Here is an 18071-nt window from a genome sequence, read left to right on the forward strand (position 1 = left end):
GGGTGCAGTGTGGCTTGGCAGGGCACTACGCACTGTCTGGGAGCTCAGGGCCACTGGGACTGAGCAGCACCAGGCTCCAGGTCACAGCTGGAGCCACCCCAAGCTCCCAGACAGTGTGTGGCACCGGCATGATCCAACAGCAGCAGCGTGGGTGCCAGGCAGCTGGGGCTGCTCCCCACTGTCCCTTGCTGCCCCATGCCATGCAGGGGGCTCTGCCATGAGGTACAAGAGGCCCCAATGACCACTGCTACAGCTGGCGAGTGCTGGGTTTTGGGAGTTTTTTGTTTTGGGGTTGGGGTGGGGGGTTGAGTGCCGGGACACTGGAGCTGGGCAGAGGAGTGTTATGGGGGCTGGGGGAGCAAGTGGGGGATGGGACCAGATGGGGCAGTGATGGGCGGGCTGGGGGAGTGAGCGGGACCTGGAGCCAGGTGGGGATTCCCCCATGGTCCCCTCCCCCTCTCCAGCCCCTTCACTGCCTACTTACCCCACATGGAGCCTGGCTCCTTGCCCTACATGGGCAGCCAGTGTGCTTCAGCATCAGGGCAAAGGCCAGCCATAGAGATACTGACCCAAGTATCCAGTTGCCTCAGGGCAGTCTAGGATTGTGCCTTTCCCCACTGTTTCACAGCGCTTTTTTTTTTGACCCCTGGATATCCACGGGTCTAATTTTGTCCCTGTGCTGCAAATTTGCAGTGTGAGGAAGTTTTTTTTGGTTCCCGCATGTGCTCTTACAGCTTCTCAAAGGAGTCTGAGACACTGCAAGAGGCACATGCACACTCATGTGGATATGCCCAGAGAGTCTCAGGGTCTAATACTGAAGACAACCAATGAGGGGCAGCAATACAAACGCATACATCCATAACAACAACTTGGAATATACTTTATTTAATAATTTGTACAAGGAACACAGTAGTAACTCAATACTTCCATTTATTAATTGTCAAACCATAATCCACTGCAATAAGAAACAAAAATAAACAAAAAAGAACTTGTGGGGTGTGTGTGTATATAACTAAAAATGGCAAGAATAGCAGCAACAACAACAAAAAATAAACTTTTAAATGAGTTGGTTATATACAGTCAGTATCATCATGTTATTTTGCTGGATAGATTCATTTGGTGTTATCCAGTCCTAGCGACAAGTTTAAATATTGCTGCAGATAACATGAATGCAAATCAAAAGCAGAAAACCAAAAACTATAAATAAGGTAAGGGCTAAAGATAACCCTCCCACATAAAAGTAATGGTGCTGTGTGTCATATCTGTAACCATTTTATAGCAGATACTTTGTGCTCAAACTCTTCAGGTGAACTCTTAGGTGGAATTCCTTCATTTAAATAAAAATGGAAAAAGAAAAAACAACCTCAACCTTTCATTAACTGCCTTTTTTTCTCTTTCATTCAAAGTGTTTAAATTATTTTTTTCTATACAAGGTAAGTACATTGTCTGTACAAAGTTAAATATACATATTTACAGTCAAACTTCTGAAGCACTTTGAGTCTTTTCTTCCGCTGATTTTGGCGAAAGATAAAGTTAATTTGTTTTTCAACCCAGGAGCATGGCTATTTTATCAAAACGTATTGCAAGTCATGCTAACAGTTAGTTGCAGTTACTATTAATAAATCTGTATAAAAGCATCAGCATAAAAATAGGCATTTTATATTATTAAATACGGCTTATGACAAAATAGCAATCTAAACCTTTGCTATTTGTACTATAGCTGTTGGAAGCAGAGTCTGATGCAACAGGTTCTGTTTATGCTTTTTTTTTTAAACAAAATTTCTATCAAAAAGAGCATTCATTTTTGACTTACAGACAAGTATATGGGCAATCCGTGTTTTTCAAAGTAGTACAAATATATGCAGCTGGTAAAAGCTGTGTAAGTGCAGCTTACAAATCAGCTTGACTTTCTTGTTTCATTAGGAGGCAGCCAAAATGTCTTAATTTATTCAAGACCCACCATCAAAACCATAACCAAAAAAAGAAAAAAGGCACACATTAATATTTTGCTAGCATCTATCTGGATTTTTAAGGTAGAACACCAGGAAGAAATGACGTCTTCATTGCAAAGGGTACACTTCAAAAGGTGTCATCAGGGCCAACAATTTTAAGAAAATAATTATGGCCACCGTTGTTGCAAATAAGATTTGTACCTGAAATTTCAATTACTTGTGCAGACAACTGTAGAAAATACAACCCTATTGGGTTTTGTGCAGTGTTTTTTTCTTTTTCTGTTTTTGGCCTATTCCTCTGGATTGAACTACCAATTCAAAGCTCTCTGCATGATACAGTGCCCTGTAGACTAACCACAAAAAGCTGTTGTGTGACAGCTCTGCCTGCTGAAGTGCACGTCAGGAGGAAAGAGTGTAGAATTAAAGTAGGAGGCAGAGGGAAATAACCTGTTGGATGGGGGTGCCCTTATTACGGGAGGAGGGTACCTTGATATTGAAGAAGATCTCCTTGCCCAATTGTAGAAGGGAAGCAGTTGAAGGGTGGTGAGTTACCTATTCCATCCTGCTGCTGTCCTCGGTTCTGTCTTAGAGCTAAGTACTCACTCAATAAAAAAGCCTATGAAAACTAAGATTATCATCAGAACTCTTGGAGGGGAAGGGGGCATATACAAAGGCAGCACTGTAAACTAGAAACATTGTCTCTTCTTCAGCAAATATGCCATTTAAGCCCTTCCTCAGTAGAACCAGGGCTGCACATTCAACGCAATACTGTATGTACCACATAACACATCCCACTTACACTTCGCATCTCCTGTCTATTACATTCAAAATTATCTGATTTCATAGGTTGTTGCTATTTATATGTTGTCTGTAAACAAAACACCTAACAACCATTTACTGCAGTTTTAGGATTGCTTTACAAATACAGAAGTTTCACATAGTTGCCTGGGAAAGTGCCGAACTGCCTTGTCCTCCTGGATGTACCTGTTGGGAAAGGAAACAGGAGTTAGCAGGCATTAAATAAGATACATCAGGATGCGTCCCCCTTCTCCTAGCAATCCCTCCTCTGTTCTCATGGATAACCAATTTCCTCTTCAGCTATCCTGCTGAAACTTAACTTGTTCAGACTCAGCTCTCTGAGGTTTGGGAACTGTGTATAACATACAATGTGATGCTGAAGCTATATAAATGCCTCATAATAATTTGAGATGAGTGATTTTTTTTCTTTCAGACTTATCTTGGACTCAAAGTGCACTTTCAAGCTTTTTTCAAATTACTTTGATACATACATAGATACATACATAGATACTAGGGTCGGAAGGGACCTCAATAGATCATCGAGTCCGACCCCCTGCATAAGCAGGAAAGAGCGCTGGGCCTACATTACCCCAGCTAGATACACATCCAACCTTCGCCTGAAGACCCCCAGGGTAGGGGAGAGCACCACCTCCCTTGGGAGCCCGTTCCAGACCTTGGCCACTCGAACTGTGAAGAAGTTCCTCCTAATATCCAATCTAAATCTGCTCTCTTCTAGCTTGTGGCCATTATTTCTTGTAACCCCCGGGGGGGGCCTTGGTGAATTATTTTTTTTTTAACATTTTGTATTTTTTGTTGAAAACAGAAATTAATATTCTTGAAATTTTGACTATCCAGAATGTTGGGTTTTCCTCCATTTTCCCCCTTTTTGCTATCACACTCAAGGGGATGAGAGAAGTCAGGGCTGTTTTCCTCCTTTTCTCTCATTTCCCCCCCTCCCCCTTTTTTTTTCATTTGCCACTTTTTGAAACACATCAAAGCTTCCCTGATTTTGGAAAAGTTATGAAGTAGCCAAAGGATAATTGGAATTCTGCAGTTCTGCTGCCTTTCTGAATCTGGGAAAGGTTTGGATAAGTTCCAGAGCAGCAAAAGGAAAATGAACAACAGTCAGTGGGAAAATCCCAGGTCCTGAGACATAATTTTTATATATTGTTCTGAGTGGGTGCATCTACACACATGTTTTACTATGGAGTTGACTAATTAGTTCCACAGTAAAGCATCACTGTCTATACATACACCAGTACTAGGGCACAGTAAATTAACTCCACTGTCAGGGACAGTACTATCTTATGGCAGAATAAGTATGACAAAACACATGTGTAGATGGCGACAGCGACTGGCTGGGGCAAAAGGGTGCTGAAGTGCAGGGGATGCCTGCTACACAGCTCCTCATTTTAGCACTCCTGTGCCCCAGCCAGCCCTCCCACCACCTGATGCCACCACCCTGAGCCTGCTGCTAGACCAGGGCTGCTCCATGACAGCTCAAAGTACTACTGTCCTGAGTGGGTGCACATGTAGACACTGTGCCCCAGAGCAGTTAACTCCAGTGCAGACTGTGCCAGAATTTATTCCATTGCCTTAATTTCATATGTAGATGCACCAAGTAAGAACAGAAGGGGAAAAAGGGAAAGAAAAACTTTTATGGACATTTTTCTCCATTTTGAACCCCGCAAAATAGAAACAAATTCTTTTTTTTTTTTTTTGCAAAGCTGATTTTCTGATATTCAAGCAACTCTCATGATTTTATTATTAGCCCTTACCCACAAACCAGCCATCGTCACACTTCTCCATGACATCCACAATATCCCCATCCCTTAGCTCTAGCTCATCATCATTCTGTGGCGTATAGCTGTAGAGGGCTTGGTAGCTAACTCTAAAACAAGAAAGAGGAAGAGGTGCGGTAAATTATGTGCTGCTGTTCCCTGACATCCATGCAATAACCTGTCATTAAAATATGAATGGTATCATACAGGAGTACCAGATTTGTCCAGTACACACAGCATTTAAAAAACAACAATATATACCTCTTCTGTTTTACATTACGGTTCCAAAACCAACTGCAAACTACCTGTGTTGCTAAAGAAGGGTGAAGTATGGTCACATGGATGCAGTCCATAGTAAAGTGTGTTGTGCATCTGCACTATACCAAGAACATCCTAGGGAAACAACCACGAATTACCAATCCCAGAAAGGGAGGTAATAAGTGAACTGTCCAACCCACACCCATGTGCCTGCCTCCATAGTCAGAGGTACCCTTACTCTGGTGCAGAATGGTAATTCTATTCCTTTGCCCAAGCATGTAGTTCAAAGGAAGTTCTAGATCACACTAACCATATTAGATGCTTACAGATGTGGAACACCCCCCCCCCACAAACCCTCAAAAATGGCACTTTACTTTATACTCTGTGCATTCCCATGCCGAGCCCAACACGTACCAGAAAAGGCAGCGCGTTAGGTGCACCCAGCCTTCCTAATCTCTGTAGAGATTGGGCACTTTAGCGGGGCTTTTTTGGTACTTGTTTCTAATAGTTGACTGAATTGGCTTTAGCTAAAAATGCCAAAAAGCCCTGCTAAAGTGCCTAATTTTTACAGACATTGCAGCCTCAAATACTCAGTGTTGGGATCTCTGGAGTGGTAACCTAACTCGGATCCTGGGCATGTATTAATTTGTATCAACACCCACTTTCCAGCAGCACTTTTCTTGGGAACATTTTTTATACCATGTATTCAGATGCCACTCCCTATAACAGCACCAACTGCTTAGGAGCAACATAGTACTGATGTGTTACTAACAGCTACTGACTATATATATATATATATATATATATATATATATATATATATATATATGCGCATTTACCCTATGCTAATGAATCTGCAGGTACTCTACTGTACTCTGCTTCCCCAATAGAGAACCCTTCTTTCTCCATGAAATGACACAACAGGCCTGACTCTCTGCTGCTTTGCTATTGTGTTGTCATTTACACATGTAGAAAATTGTACCCAATCCAGCCCAGTTTAAATAGCATCACAAAGGGCAAGGCAGTGAAGAATTAGAGCCCGGGACCACAAACTTAATGACAGATTTTCCCCTTTCATCCATACACATAAAACAAGAGTTCAAGCTTCCGACAGTCATGATACAGCACTAACAAGCCAAGTCTTCCAAAAGCACAAATCAAGACCTCAGTGAAGCCCCAGCTGCGATTCAGAGTCTGTTGTGCTTAGTCCAGTACAAATACAAGGCTCCGGTTTTCAGCCCTCTCACTGCAACAGCAAAAGCTGGAAATATTTTTTCCCTGAAAGCTAGTGGTCTCATATCCATAGATAGCACATGAAGAAAAGCACCAAGGCAACCCTGATACAGGCTAAACCAGGTCCCTGATAGAGCTGATAGCCTGAGAAACTTACATGTCTCGTGGTGTTTGACTCCTGTCAGGGCTGGCTCCTTGCTGCTGTGCTTGAGGTTGCTGAGAAATGATTAGAGATGGTTTATTGTCATTAGAGGTGACCTTGTGGCGAGAGTCAAGAGGCTGAGAAATAGTACTGCAGTAATGAACAGACTTTTCTGCAATGTTTATGATCTCATTGCAAACTGCTTCCTGCGAGGTAGGCAGCATTGACATCCAAGAAACACCCACAGAACAGTCAACAAGGGGGAAGGGAAAGGGAAAAAAAGACAGGAAGAGATGGGACAATCCAGATGCAGCACATAAGTCCAGTAAAACAACAGAGTTGTAGATCCAGGTATATATCCAGGTAGTGGAGTGCAGAAGGGATCCAGGTTGTAAGCATGGAAAAACAGGCAAGATACAGAAGAATTTGGTATTTAGTTTGAAGATTTGTCAAAAAGCAGCAGCATTAGAGGTTGCAATTAGTTAGCAGTGGCACCATCACAGACTCTAGTCTACCAATCCAAGAGTGTCAATTGGCACTCTCCAGTCATGCACTATGCATTTAACTCTAAGTCAACTACACCAACTCCTTGTTGGTTCTGGTAGCTGTTCCAAGTGCTAAATTCTAGTTCTCCATTACAAATACGTTGATTTACACACACGCACACACACACACATGTATATAACTAAAAAAGCAGTTGGCACTTTTAAACTCTACTGAGATGTTACTGTCTATGATCAGAGAAGCTATATGACTATGCATCTTATTTAAACAACAGCCTTACCACATAGCTTTTTTCAGACTCTGTGAGATCTGGTCCTGCTCTCAATGAATGGTGAGAAGGCTGTGTGATCACCAAGCAAATTATAAGGAAGACATTTTAGCAGATGTTATATTGGTCAGAATTAAAATAAAAAACAAACAAACAATGGTGCACAGACAACAGAGTAAAACAAAAAACACCCGCCACCGCTAGATTCACACGAGATTTTCCAATGGGGGATGCCAAGACTACAGCAATGCAATTGCAATGCAGCACAGAGTGCTGCAAAGGGAAAGGCAATGGCAAAACACAAGGAAAAGGGTTGGAGCAGCAGATAGGGTGGGCGAGATGAAAGGTTAGAGACACAGCTAGAGTTGCGGAAGGTGAACGGTGTTGCATTGCATTCCTGTAGGGAAAAAAAGAACATGGACAGAAAGCACAAGTTTCAGACCGTCAGACTCAAAGGCCAAAGACCACAGTGAAAGGAAACATTGTCATTATTTCTTGAAAGGCCCCTGATGACATCTGGGACAAGACCAAAAAAAAAAAAGCCAGCTGGCCTCCCACCAAGGATTAGACCAACTCCTTAGATGGTGCAATGCAAAGTAGTTCAGTTGAAGTTACTTCAGTTACACCAGGCAAGGATCTGATATGCTACACTAATTCTATGAACAAATCAACCTTTTGGTGGGACTTGTTCTTCAGAACAGAGGCAACCCTGAACAAACTGCAGTAGAGCTTCAGGGCCTTTCTGTAACCTTCCACAAGAACTAATTTGAACCCTCTTCCTCTCACTCACATCCTAGTAGACAGCCATCCCTCCCATATGCCCCAAGCCATTGTCAAGCTCATCCAGAGAACTCCCAGGTCTCCCGGCTCACTTGGAGGGTCTCAAAAGCACAACCAGCGCAACAAAAAAGCAAATCCACAAATATATTTTGTGGCCTGATACTGCACTGTGCGTGCCCCCTGGGAGTGCTGTATGTATAGGAAGTGCCCTCTGGAGTTTATGACTATAATCTGCACTAAGGATGGACAATGTGGGTTGGGTATAAGACACGTTGCTCTGCTGTAAATATTCGGTAGAGCCAACATCTTGTCTGGTGAGTCCAAAAAAGCCCATTTTGTGTTCTCCCACCTGGGAAGTTTTTGTTGTCATTAATTTCTGTGCCCCTTCTACCCCACCAGGCTTTGTAAGGACCAGGATGTACTACAATCTCAGAGGAGACACAGGAAACCAAGAACCTCAGACAGGTTCACAAGATTTTTTGCCCACATCTGTGCATTCAGGTGGCTCAGATGAACTCTTCCACAGTGCACTCTCACTGGTATATGAAGGACATGTTTGGCTTTGAAGCTTCTATGAACCCATGCTCCAGTCCTTGGGAGGTTCATTCAGCATGCTGTTAGACACAATGGGCATGTCTATGCCAGGCTGGGAACTGCGGGGGAGAGTTGCCATGAAAACAAGCCCCGCCCACTCAGTGTTCCATGTACAAAAAGCATCAGGAAGTGGCTGGCTAGATGGATGAGACCCCTGCTTGTTTTTATGGAAGGGCTCACTAGCACTGCCCAGGATGGCAAGTCATAACCCAAACACTTCTCAGTAACCCTGACCAGCAGTGGCCACCCAACCCCTAACAATGACAGACATTCCCTGGTCCAGGGGTTGTCAACTGGGGATACGCATACTCCTGGGGGTACTTCAAAAGGTCCCACGTGTATGCAGGGGAAGGCAGGGATGGAGCGCTGCCACCCTGTGCCACCACCTCACAGGAGCAGCCCAGGACAGGGAGAGAGCAGGGTTACACAGACGCTGCACTGCTGCTACTTGCCATGCCCCCACTCTACATCCGGCTGCTCACCACCCCCACACCCCCAACATCTGGCCACTCAAAACTCCTGCCCCAGGGGTACACTTATTAAAAAGGGGTCTGCTGGGGCTACACTTATTTAAAAAGGTTGAAAACCCCTGCCCTGGTCAATCCACACCTCTGGAGTCTAGTCCTTACTTGCTCCATTTTTTTTTCACTAAGATACTGTAACTACATTTCCATACAGAGAAAATAAAAAGTAATTTGGATGGGTTTACCACAATGGGATTAGAGTTTATGGCATTTACTAAGGAGTCTGAAATCATTGCAGGACTTTTGGAAGTCCTTCCTGCATGGCCTTCAGTCCTGAAAGGCTAGTGAGATGATTACAAATTCAAAATTAATATTGTGCAAAGGAATTAGATATAGTACATCAAACTAAAAAAACTAGTGCTCTCTCAGGAGGGAGAAGATGGCTAATAGGAACAATGCCCAGGGACCAGTGATGCAGGATATTCTCCATCTCTTTCTGTTTGTCATGTTAAAAATAAATGCACAATGACACAGGTGTCAAATGGACAAATCTGCCCAGCAGGGGTTGGGAGTTTTGCAGGGAATATTTTTTTAAAAGAGTAAGATTTTGTGGAACTAAACTATTTTTTAAATAAAACAACAAAGCCATAGGGGAGAAACCAGCATGTCAAAAGAACATCATGTGCATCAGTACTGATCATACTTTGAGTGACTGCACAGCTAAGTCAAAAGGGAGACTGGGGCAACTGCTCAGATTGGGTGCAACATTAAATCTGTAAAATAGATTTCATGAAGAAAGTAATCCACCTCCACTTGGGTTTAAAATAAAACATAGCACTCTATTAGGAGCAGTCCACATAAAAGAGTCCATTCATGATACTAAATAGGGGTATGTGAAACAGGCCGTATTTGATTCAGATTCGGATTCAGCCCAAATTGGGGGACAGCAGTTCCATTTATTGATTCAGATCACTGTCCCAATTCAATTCAGACAAATCCAAATCTGAAGATTCAATGCTGATTTGGAGAATCAGCGATTCGGCTTGAAATGTTTTTTCTACATACCTTGAGGTACCAGGGGCAATGCGTGAATGTTGAGATGCTGGGGCAGATGGAGCATCTCACAGAAGCGCAGCCCCCCCCACGGTTCTCCGGCTCAGTGATCAGCCACAGTAGGACTCTGGGTGCCCCCCCTCCGACCCAGGAGACTGAGCTGGGGGGTAGGGGGAGGTCCCCTGCGCACTCCCTGGCAGACCCAGAAGTGGACCAGAAGTGCTTCTGGTCCACTTCTGGGTCCACTGCCAAGTGTGCTGGGGACCCTCCCAGTTTCCCATAGGATGCTCCATCCACCCCACCATCTCAGTATTCACAAGCCACCTGGTACCTTGAGGTACGTAGAAAAAAAAAAACATTTAAAAGCTGTGTCTGTCTGAATCAGCAAATCTCTCTGAATTGATTTGAGGGTTCCAATTTGATTTGGAAAGATTAAAGGGTCTCCCATTTTGAATTTGGAGATTCGGCCGCCAAAATTGGGCCGAATTTCCACTGAATCAAATCAGCAACTGAAACTTCACACAGCTCTGATGCTAAGTGCTCAATCCCCAGGTCAACAAAGCACCTAAGTAACCATTAACTTAACAGCACTTCATGCCGTTGTGGACAGGGATAAATTTAAGTACATGCTTAAGGTTAAGGGTGGACCTCAGTGCTTTGCTGAATCAGGACTTTGCTTAGCAACTTCCTCACATCTTCAAAGCACAATCCAAACATTGCCTAACTGATCTAATGGATGCTGCCTGCCTTTGATCCCCACACTGCATACAGTTGGAGGCTCAGATACAAGTAATTTTACAGCTCTGTCACCATGCCAGAGGGTGAGAGTCGGGGAGAGGAAGGATTGCAATATTAGTCTGGGTATGCAGTGAGTTAAATTCTTCTTGTTAGAATAAAAGACTATGGGTGGGATTTGCAATAACTTATCTCTGCTCCCTCTAAAGCTAGTTAACCTCAGAATTTTTAATTAACAAAAAATTTGCTTCATAAATAAAAGATTTTTTCCAGCTTCCTCCCCTTTCCTTTCAGGTGGGAGTTAATGAACTGCATGAGCAAAAGACCGTGTTTTAGCAAAACAGACAGACAGATATCTGGTATCATTCCAAACAAAACAGCACATCAGCAATGATACAGCTAAATGCAAATGGACAGTCATGAATGTAGAGGTGATTCCCCCAAGTCAGCAATAAAGCGGAGGGAAAAAAACCCAACAAACTGGACAAATGCCACCCCTCCTGGAAAGCAGATTACACGACTCATCTCACAAAGGATGCTGAAAAGGCTGTAAAGCAGTGAAGGACAAGGCCCACTCACAGGCCTTTTAAAGTCAATGGAAAGGCTTCCACAGGGTTTGGACCAGGCCCTACAACTTCAGCTACGGTAGAACTTTTCCCTCTACCTTTACATGTGACCTTGGAACAGCAGCTGCTGGCAATGTCATTACAATGTTGTATAGTCCTGGTCTGAACAGGGATTACATCAATGGGGCTCAGCCTATGGCGTGTGGGCCAAAACCAGTCTCTGAAGTGACTGAACACAGCTCACAGCACAAGGTGATCAGTGACAAGGAGCTTGGCCCAGAGTTTTCCCTTCCCTGTGGCCTTTCCTGCACTCTCTTCTCTAAGACAGGGACATACACTGTTTATTCCCTCCCTCCTTTCTCCCTTCTCTGCTCCCCTATGACAGGTGCTTTCTCCCCACTCCTACCCTCTCCCCATCCCTCTCACATTGGCAGCCACCTCCCATCCTTCCTCCCTCCGTTACAAGAGGGAAGTGGTGGCCTGCAGCGAGGGTGCGACTGGGTCACAAGCATCCAGCTGGCACCCTAAAAGACTGATGCACTGGATTAGATCATGCACTGTCTAGGGGTCATGAGGAAACTTGTCTGCACTCATTTCCCCTGCTGCCATTGCCAGTGGTTATCAGGAAGAGAGGGAAATCTAGGGGAAACAAATCCTAGATCAGACATGTTAGTAGGTTACAAATAAAACCTAAGGGCATTGTTCTGAGGCCTGTTGGGGCTCAGTTCTCAGTCAGCGCGCAGCTTCTTCTACGGCTCTGTCTTCCTTCTGCTGAAGTGAACAACTCCCTTGCACGAGATTCCATTCACACACAAAGCTGCGTCCCCACTCCCAGAACGGGACTTATTGGACGGATTTGAATTTACCTTAAGGAGAAACTGGCTGATCCCATGAGGCAGATTAGAGGTAAATACTGAAATCTGACTTGCTGAAGAGGAGGAAAGGTCCCAGGTCACACCGAAAATCAGTAGCAGAGCCAGGACTGGAAGCCACTCCCCTGAGTTCTATCCCAGGGCCTTTGCTGCTCATCCAAATCCATTAGCAGCTCCTGATGTTTTTGGTAAAACAGCCTCCAATTCCTACCTACTCTTCCCCCTTATCTACACTGAGCGTTCACTTTGTTTCTCCCATAGTGCTGTATGTCAGATTGGCTATGTAAAATGTAATTAAAGCAACAAGATCCAGTCTTCCATGCTGCAACATGGAGCCTATGCTGTGACCTCCTGGCAGGTTAGTTCACATGGTGTGGAGAACTCCTGTATCCTGGCTACAGGCAGGAAATAGAAGAAAAAAACTCAGAGGAGATACTATCTTAAAATGATCATTCTCGTTATCCACTACTCTATGGAGCCCCACTTGTCCAATTAGAAGAAACAACAGGGAACTGCTACTTAACAAAAAAAGGCCAGATTCTTTGTAATTACTTATTTTTCTATTTTTATTTACATATACACTTTATTAGGATATGAGGACTAGAAATAGGACTGACTCTGAATCTCAGTCTGAACCGCTCCAGAGTGAAGAAGTCTGACATTTGGAGTGAAACTGAAGTCAGAACTCTGTCACTGGGACCTGTTTTTAGAATGAGCCCCACTGAAACTCCAAACGGGAAAATACTGGGGATGAACAAGCAGGGTCAAAAATCAAGACAGAAGCCAGAATCTGAGTTCTGTGGCTCAGCTTCACCTCTGAAAAGTACATTTAGCAAAAAACGAAAACAAAACAAAAAACCCAACCAAAACAGGAGGCCAAAGTTTCCAAAAGCATGCTATGTTGGTGCTTGCAATTCTACTTATGCAAATATGGTCTCCAAAAGCTATTCAAGCTCAGAGGACAGATTGAACTTGTGATAAAGTACAATTGTCTGATGCTGATAAGGCATAATTTTAATTTGATCCTGAATACAATATCATAGCTGTCAGAGCACAGGGAATAAATACTTGGGCTGGGTTTTTAACTCTGTGAAAGGGCAGTGAAGTCATCATGATACAAAACTAATTAAAATAGAACAAGATTCAGAACTTAGTCTGAAAATATATCCTAAGGTCAGCATTTTATTTTTGTGCTTTTCAGCATTCACCCAAGAGTCCTCCAGGACTATGTGAATTAAGCATCGGAAAAAACACAAACCTACAGGGATTTTTCTGCAGTAAGTAGAGACAAATGAACCAGTGTCCCTAAGCACTTTGAAACTATTTCTGAAGAGATAGAGGATGGATTTGGGAAGTTGTGGCCTAATCTCTAAAGTACTCTCTCTGCCCTGACTTCTGCTTGACTTCAGGCTAACACAGCTAACTACATCTCTAGTTAACAGAAGTTTGTGAATGTTCCTGGGTGATGGAGGACGCAAAACTGAGGGAAGGAAAGTGTCCGTGCACAACTCCACAGATCACCCTAAAAGAGCAGTCAATTGTTTAAACAATTAAAATTACATTAATTTAAACAATTTAAACAATTGAATTAAATTAAACAATTTAAAATGGCAACAGTGTTCCAGATTCACCCTCTATCTGCAAATTCTTGATCTAATTTTGCTGGGTCAAAACCAATATTGTTTTCCAATACGCAGCACTACAAATTCAGCCTAATCCCTGCAAGTTATTTCTCCTTCTTATATTGCCACTTAGTGGATCTTGGCTGAAAGTACTCAAGGTGTATAAATTAGGGCTGCGTGAAGCTTTGGTCCCCGATTCAATTCGGTGGAGATTCAGCCCTATTCAGTGGCCAAATCTTCAAATCCGAATCGAATCAAAGGACCCTTTAATATCTCCGAATCGATTCAGAGGGTTCTGATTCTATTCAGAAAGATTCAGCAATTTGGACATAGAGACAGCTTTAAATGTTTTTTCTATATACCTCTAGGTAGCAGGGGCTTGTGAGTGTTGCAATGGTGGGGCACGTGGAGTGAACCACAGGAGCACAGGCAGAAAGGGGTCCCCAGCACGCTCCGCAGCAGACCCAGAAGTAGACCAGAAGACCTCTGGTCCACTTCTGGATCCGCTGGGGAGACTGCATGTCGGGGCCCCCCCATGCGCCCCCTCCCCCCGGCTCAGAAACTGGTGCCTCCAGAGTCTGGGGGGACATCTGGGGTCTCCCTGCAGCCGATCACCAAGCTGGAGGGTCATGGGCCGCCCCCTCCAATGCACTCCCCGGTGGACCCAAAAGTTCACCAGGGAGTGCGCTGGGGGCCCCCCACGCTCCTGTGGTACGCTCCATCCGCCTCAGCATTGCAGCATTCATGAGTTCTGCCTGGTACCTCGAGGAATGTAGAAAAAACATTTAAAGCCATGTCTATGTCCAAATGGCCGATTCTCTGAATCGGCACTGAATCTTTAGATTTGGATCTGTCTGAATCGAACTGGGGACAGAGAGCCAAATCAACGAATCAAATCACTGTCCCCGATTTGGGCCGAATCTAAATCTGAATCAAATAGGGCCTGCTTCGCACACCCCTAGTATAAATAGCCTAGATGACTGACTTCACTCCCGGGCCAGTGTCAGCAGTGACGTGCTGTCAGCTACTACATCGCACATCAATGCTTATTCTTTTTGTAATGCTCAAAGCTTCATGGGAGAGGGTGTGCTCTAAATTCCAAAGAAACTGATGAAAAGCTGTGGATGCACATTAGCATCTATGCCAGAAAAAACTCCCCCTTCACTACACAAAATCTCAAAATTTCTCGTGTGCTGCCCTACAGATTTGGGTCAGATTCTAAACTCTTCATCCAAATGTGCACAAAGGCCATTCCCCAAACTTGAAGCTACCTCCATTTTGAATTATGATCCAATATTTGCAGCTTTCTAATAAGCTAAATCAAAACTCCAGATCCTAAAAAGCCCCAAACTTTGGGGCATCCAAGCCTGAGCTCTCAACTCTGAAGCTCTTAGTAATGCGAATGCTGATCTTGCTGGCGGCTGAACACGTGCAGCTCCCAGTAAAGTTAACAGAAGCTTCAGTCATTCAAGACCATGTCCTCTTAGCATTTGGAAGTGCCACATATGACCTCAGTTAGTACTTTGCACGCATATAGTGCTACGTCTCCAACTGGCATCAATTGGTATAACACCAGTTTTTTAAACACAGCTATGCTGATTTACTGCTGTTGAGGATTCTCCCCGCCTCCCTGTAAACCCTTGCCCTTCTCTGTTGCCCGGGACTTGAAATAAATAATATTCATGCTCTATGAAACCCAGTGGATGCACACCACCTGTGGAAGCAACATATGGAGACACAGATAAATAACAAACCAATGACAATAGCATGGAAACATCCAAAAGCAGGAGAAAAATTATCAGTAACAATGGTTACCTGTGGCTTATTGACCTTGCGTGCAAGTCTGGGAGGTGGTTGTGTTGGGACAGCAGAGGAAGAGAGGGCAGAGGAAGAGAGAGAAGCAGACGAAGAGAATGCGTTTGTGTCAGCAGTCTTTTAAAGGAAAGAAAAGTTGGTCAGCTACACAAGTGATCTCCTTTCAGAGCCATTGCTACCGTCTCTTGTAACGCCATCCATTATATAGGGCTAAATAGGGTGCAGACACTGCAAACTTAATGAACTCCATGCAAGGACAGATGCATCTTCCTAGCTTAGCATTCTGTGTTCACTGCTCAAGTGCATCTTAAACATGCAGAAAGTTAAGTCTACAAACCAGCCACTGAAAATATGGACAGATAATAGTATAATTTTGTGATGCTTTGGGTACAAACTGGTTTAGTTTCATATCAGTCAATTTCATATTAATCATCATACAATTTTGTAGCATGACAGTCCTCCAACCCTGCCTTTTTTAATATTGGCCTAGATGTTATCCTCCACCAATCACTGCACTGTAGAAAGAGTGGGGGAATAAGTCTGGTTACAGAGCTGGTTATAATGCCCTGATTCTAAAGCCACTTTGACCCCTGATCTGGGACAGAGTGAGAGGGAGTGACCATATGCTGCTAACTTACTCTAGTTGGCTATCAGCTCCATGAAACCACTGACACAACTGAGGGAAGACAAAGCAGAGCACATTGTCTCTGTCAAAATGGGCAACTGGGGTAAAAGCCAGCAACTCCATCTTATACCATCTGAGAGCTCCACTGAGGCTCTAATCTCAGTGCAGAGGACAGATCGCTCTACAGCCAGAAATACTATTTTAAAGAAATAACTGAATCACTCTTGGGAGTGAACAGTGCTCAGTGGGAGTCTGATTTGCACTGAGGTCATCTCACAGCAGTCTGGCACTAAAGCTGTTTGACAGTGGGTGAAACTGTTTACATAGTAAAAATAAGAACCAGGCCCATTGATTTTGCACTGGTTGTGCCAACTTTAATTAAAATCAGTTAATAAACCTCAAACTCCATTAGGTTCACTCATCCTTTGTTTTTCATGGATGAGAGCAGCATCTGCTATTACAAATGCTAGGACCCTGAATCCCCATTCTTCAGGGCCTGATCACCAAATGGGGACAGGAAGGAACTGCCATATTCCATAGAAATTTTACAGTGAGGTTAACTGCATGCAGATAGGACTTCTTTAGCACATCTGGTAATGGACATGCTTCCATGCCAGCTCCTTACTAGGTGAGGTTGGGTCATGTCGGCAGAGAAGTCCCATGCCTTTTACTGTGCTAAAATACATCTTCCTAGATCATCCCTAAACCTACTTCTAGGACTTTTCTACCCAATGTTTTCTGGAGATACTACTCCTACTTGCCACTGTCAGCCTATGGGAGATGCTCTCAGGGTCCAGAAAGGAGCAATGATCGCCACTAGCTCTGACTAGCTGAACAGGAATTTGAGTGCACACACACGCACACAAAGGTAGGGTTTCAAAGTAGCACACACATGCAACATAAGTACCTTTTTTACCCCGCTTTGCATCTCTTTCATTTCACCACCTTTCCTCACACTTCTTTTCTCAGTGTTATTTCCCTGCACAATAGCTATTAGATCCTGACATGACTGGCTCTCCTCAAAGGAACCAGGGGGCCTCTTCTCAGGGCTCATGAACATATCTAACTCTGAGGGTTTCAGACACCCCTGAAGAGAGATTTCGGGAGGGACACTGGAGCGTCTGTCTGGCTCCTTCTGTTCCTTCCTTTCACTGCTGCTGAAGCCTTCTCTATTCTTTTGCAGCTTGGCTTGGCTGCCAATGACATCACTGAGCTCCGAGAGGAAACTACTGGGGCTCCCAACAGTGGCACTAGGGGAGTTACAGTTATTCATGTTTGGAGAAGAGGAGCCAACAATTTTTTCTTCACTTTGTGGAGTGGCATGATTGAAGCTGCGAGCAGAAGACTGTGGTCTGGACGGGTAAGATGGCAGTGGAGATATGATGGACCTGGGAGTTGAGGAGCCGGAGAGATTAGAATGGTGAAGGCTGACTGAGGGGGAAGGGCTGGACAAAGCAGAAGGAGTAAGACAGCCAATGTGACTGAGGCAGGCTTCAGGCAGAGGAGGCAATGGAGGGGTTATGGCAGGAGTGCTGCTAGGAGACACTCCTATGGTCAGGGAAATCCACTCGGATGTGACTGCCTGCACCTCTGGAGACAGGGCGTGGCGTGGGAAAGGCAAAGGCGGAGGAGTTGGTGTGTGCAGCAGCTCAGAGCTGTGAAACTTGAAGGAAACAAAAGAAGAGAAGGAAGAAATAAGCAAAATAAAAACAAACATAAGAAACATACAAAACGATTAACTGGAACTGAAATGGGGAGAGAGCAGAGCAAAGCAGTCTCATGACAGTGCACAGAGGGTAAGCTGTCAGCAGGGGCTCCATCCTGTGGGTGAAGCCCTCACTGGCACTTTTCTCAGTGTTCGGCATCACAGAGAACAGGATCCATGGCTACAGCAGCTAGGATGAAGTTTATAACCCCCATTCTTCAGGGCATAAACTGATCACAAAGGGTCAGAAGGAAATGCCCATGTTCCAGGGGATTGTACTATACAGTTCCTGAGGGCTTTGGCT

General features: G+C 44.2%; 1 protein-coding gene across 49 annotated transcripts in view; it reads right to left on the reverse strand.

The window, feature by feature from the left end:
• Nucleotides 1-859: 859 nt before the first annotated feature.
• Nucleotides 860-18071, reverse strand: part of SORBS1 (sorbin and SH3 domain containing 1) — a 271569-nt gene continuing 254357 nt past the window's right edge. For 23 of the 49 annotated variants that reach the window (XM_090057663.1, XM_090057665.1, XM_090057664.1 and 20 more), the window contains 6 exons: nucleotides 16970-17725; nucleotides 15438-15554; nucleotides 6949-7008; nucleotides 6180-6370; nucleotides 4529-4641; nucleotides 860-2936 (listed from right to left, as the gene is read on the reverse strand). In XM_090057663.1, coding sequence (XP_089913789.1) covers nucleotides 2869-2936; nucleotides 4529-4641; nucleotides 6180-6370; nucleotides 6949-7008; nucleotides 15438-15554; nucleotides 16970-17725 — 1305 coding nt within the window. In that variant the 3' untranslated portion in view covers nucleotides 860-2868. The remainder of the gene's footprint in view (nucleotides 2937-4528; nucleotides 4642-6179; nucleotides 6371-6948; nucleotides 7009-15437; nucleotides 15555-16969; nucleotides 17726-18071) is intronic. The other 26 variants (XM_090057705.1, XM_090057710.1, XM_090057704.1 and 23 more) reach the window with 5 other exon arrangements.

This window comes from Crocodylus siamensis, chromosome 7 (assembly GCF_052110815.1).
Source record: "Crocodylus siamensis isolate JL-2025a chromosome 7, ASM5211081v1, whole genome shotgun sequence".
NCBI lineage: Eukaryota > Metazoa > Chordata > Crocodylia > Crocodylidae > Crocodylus > Crocodylus siamensis.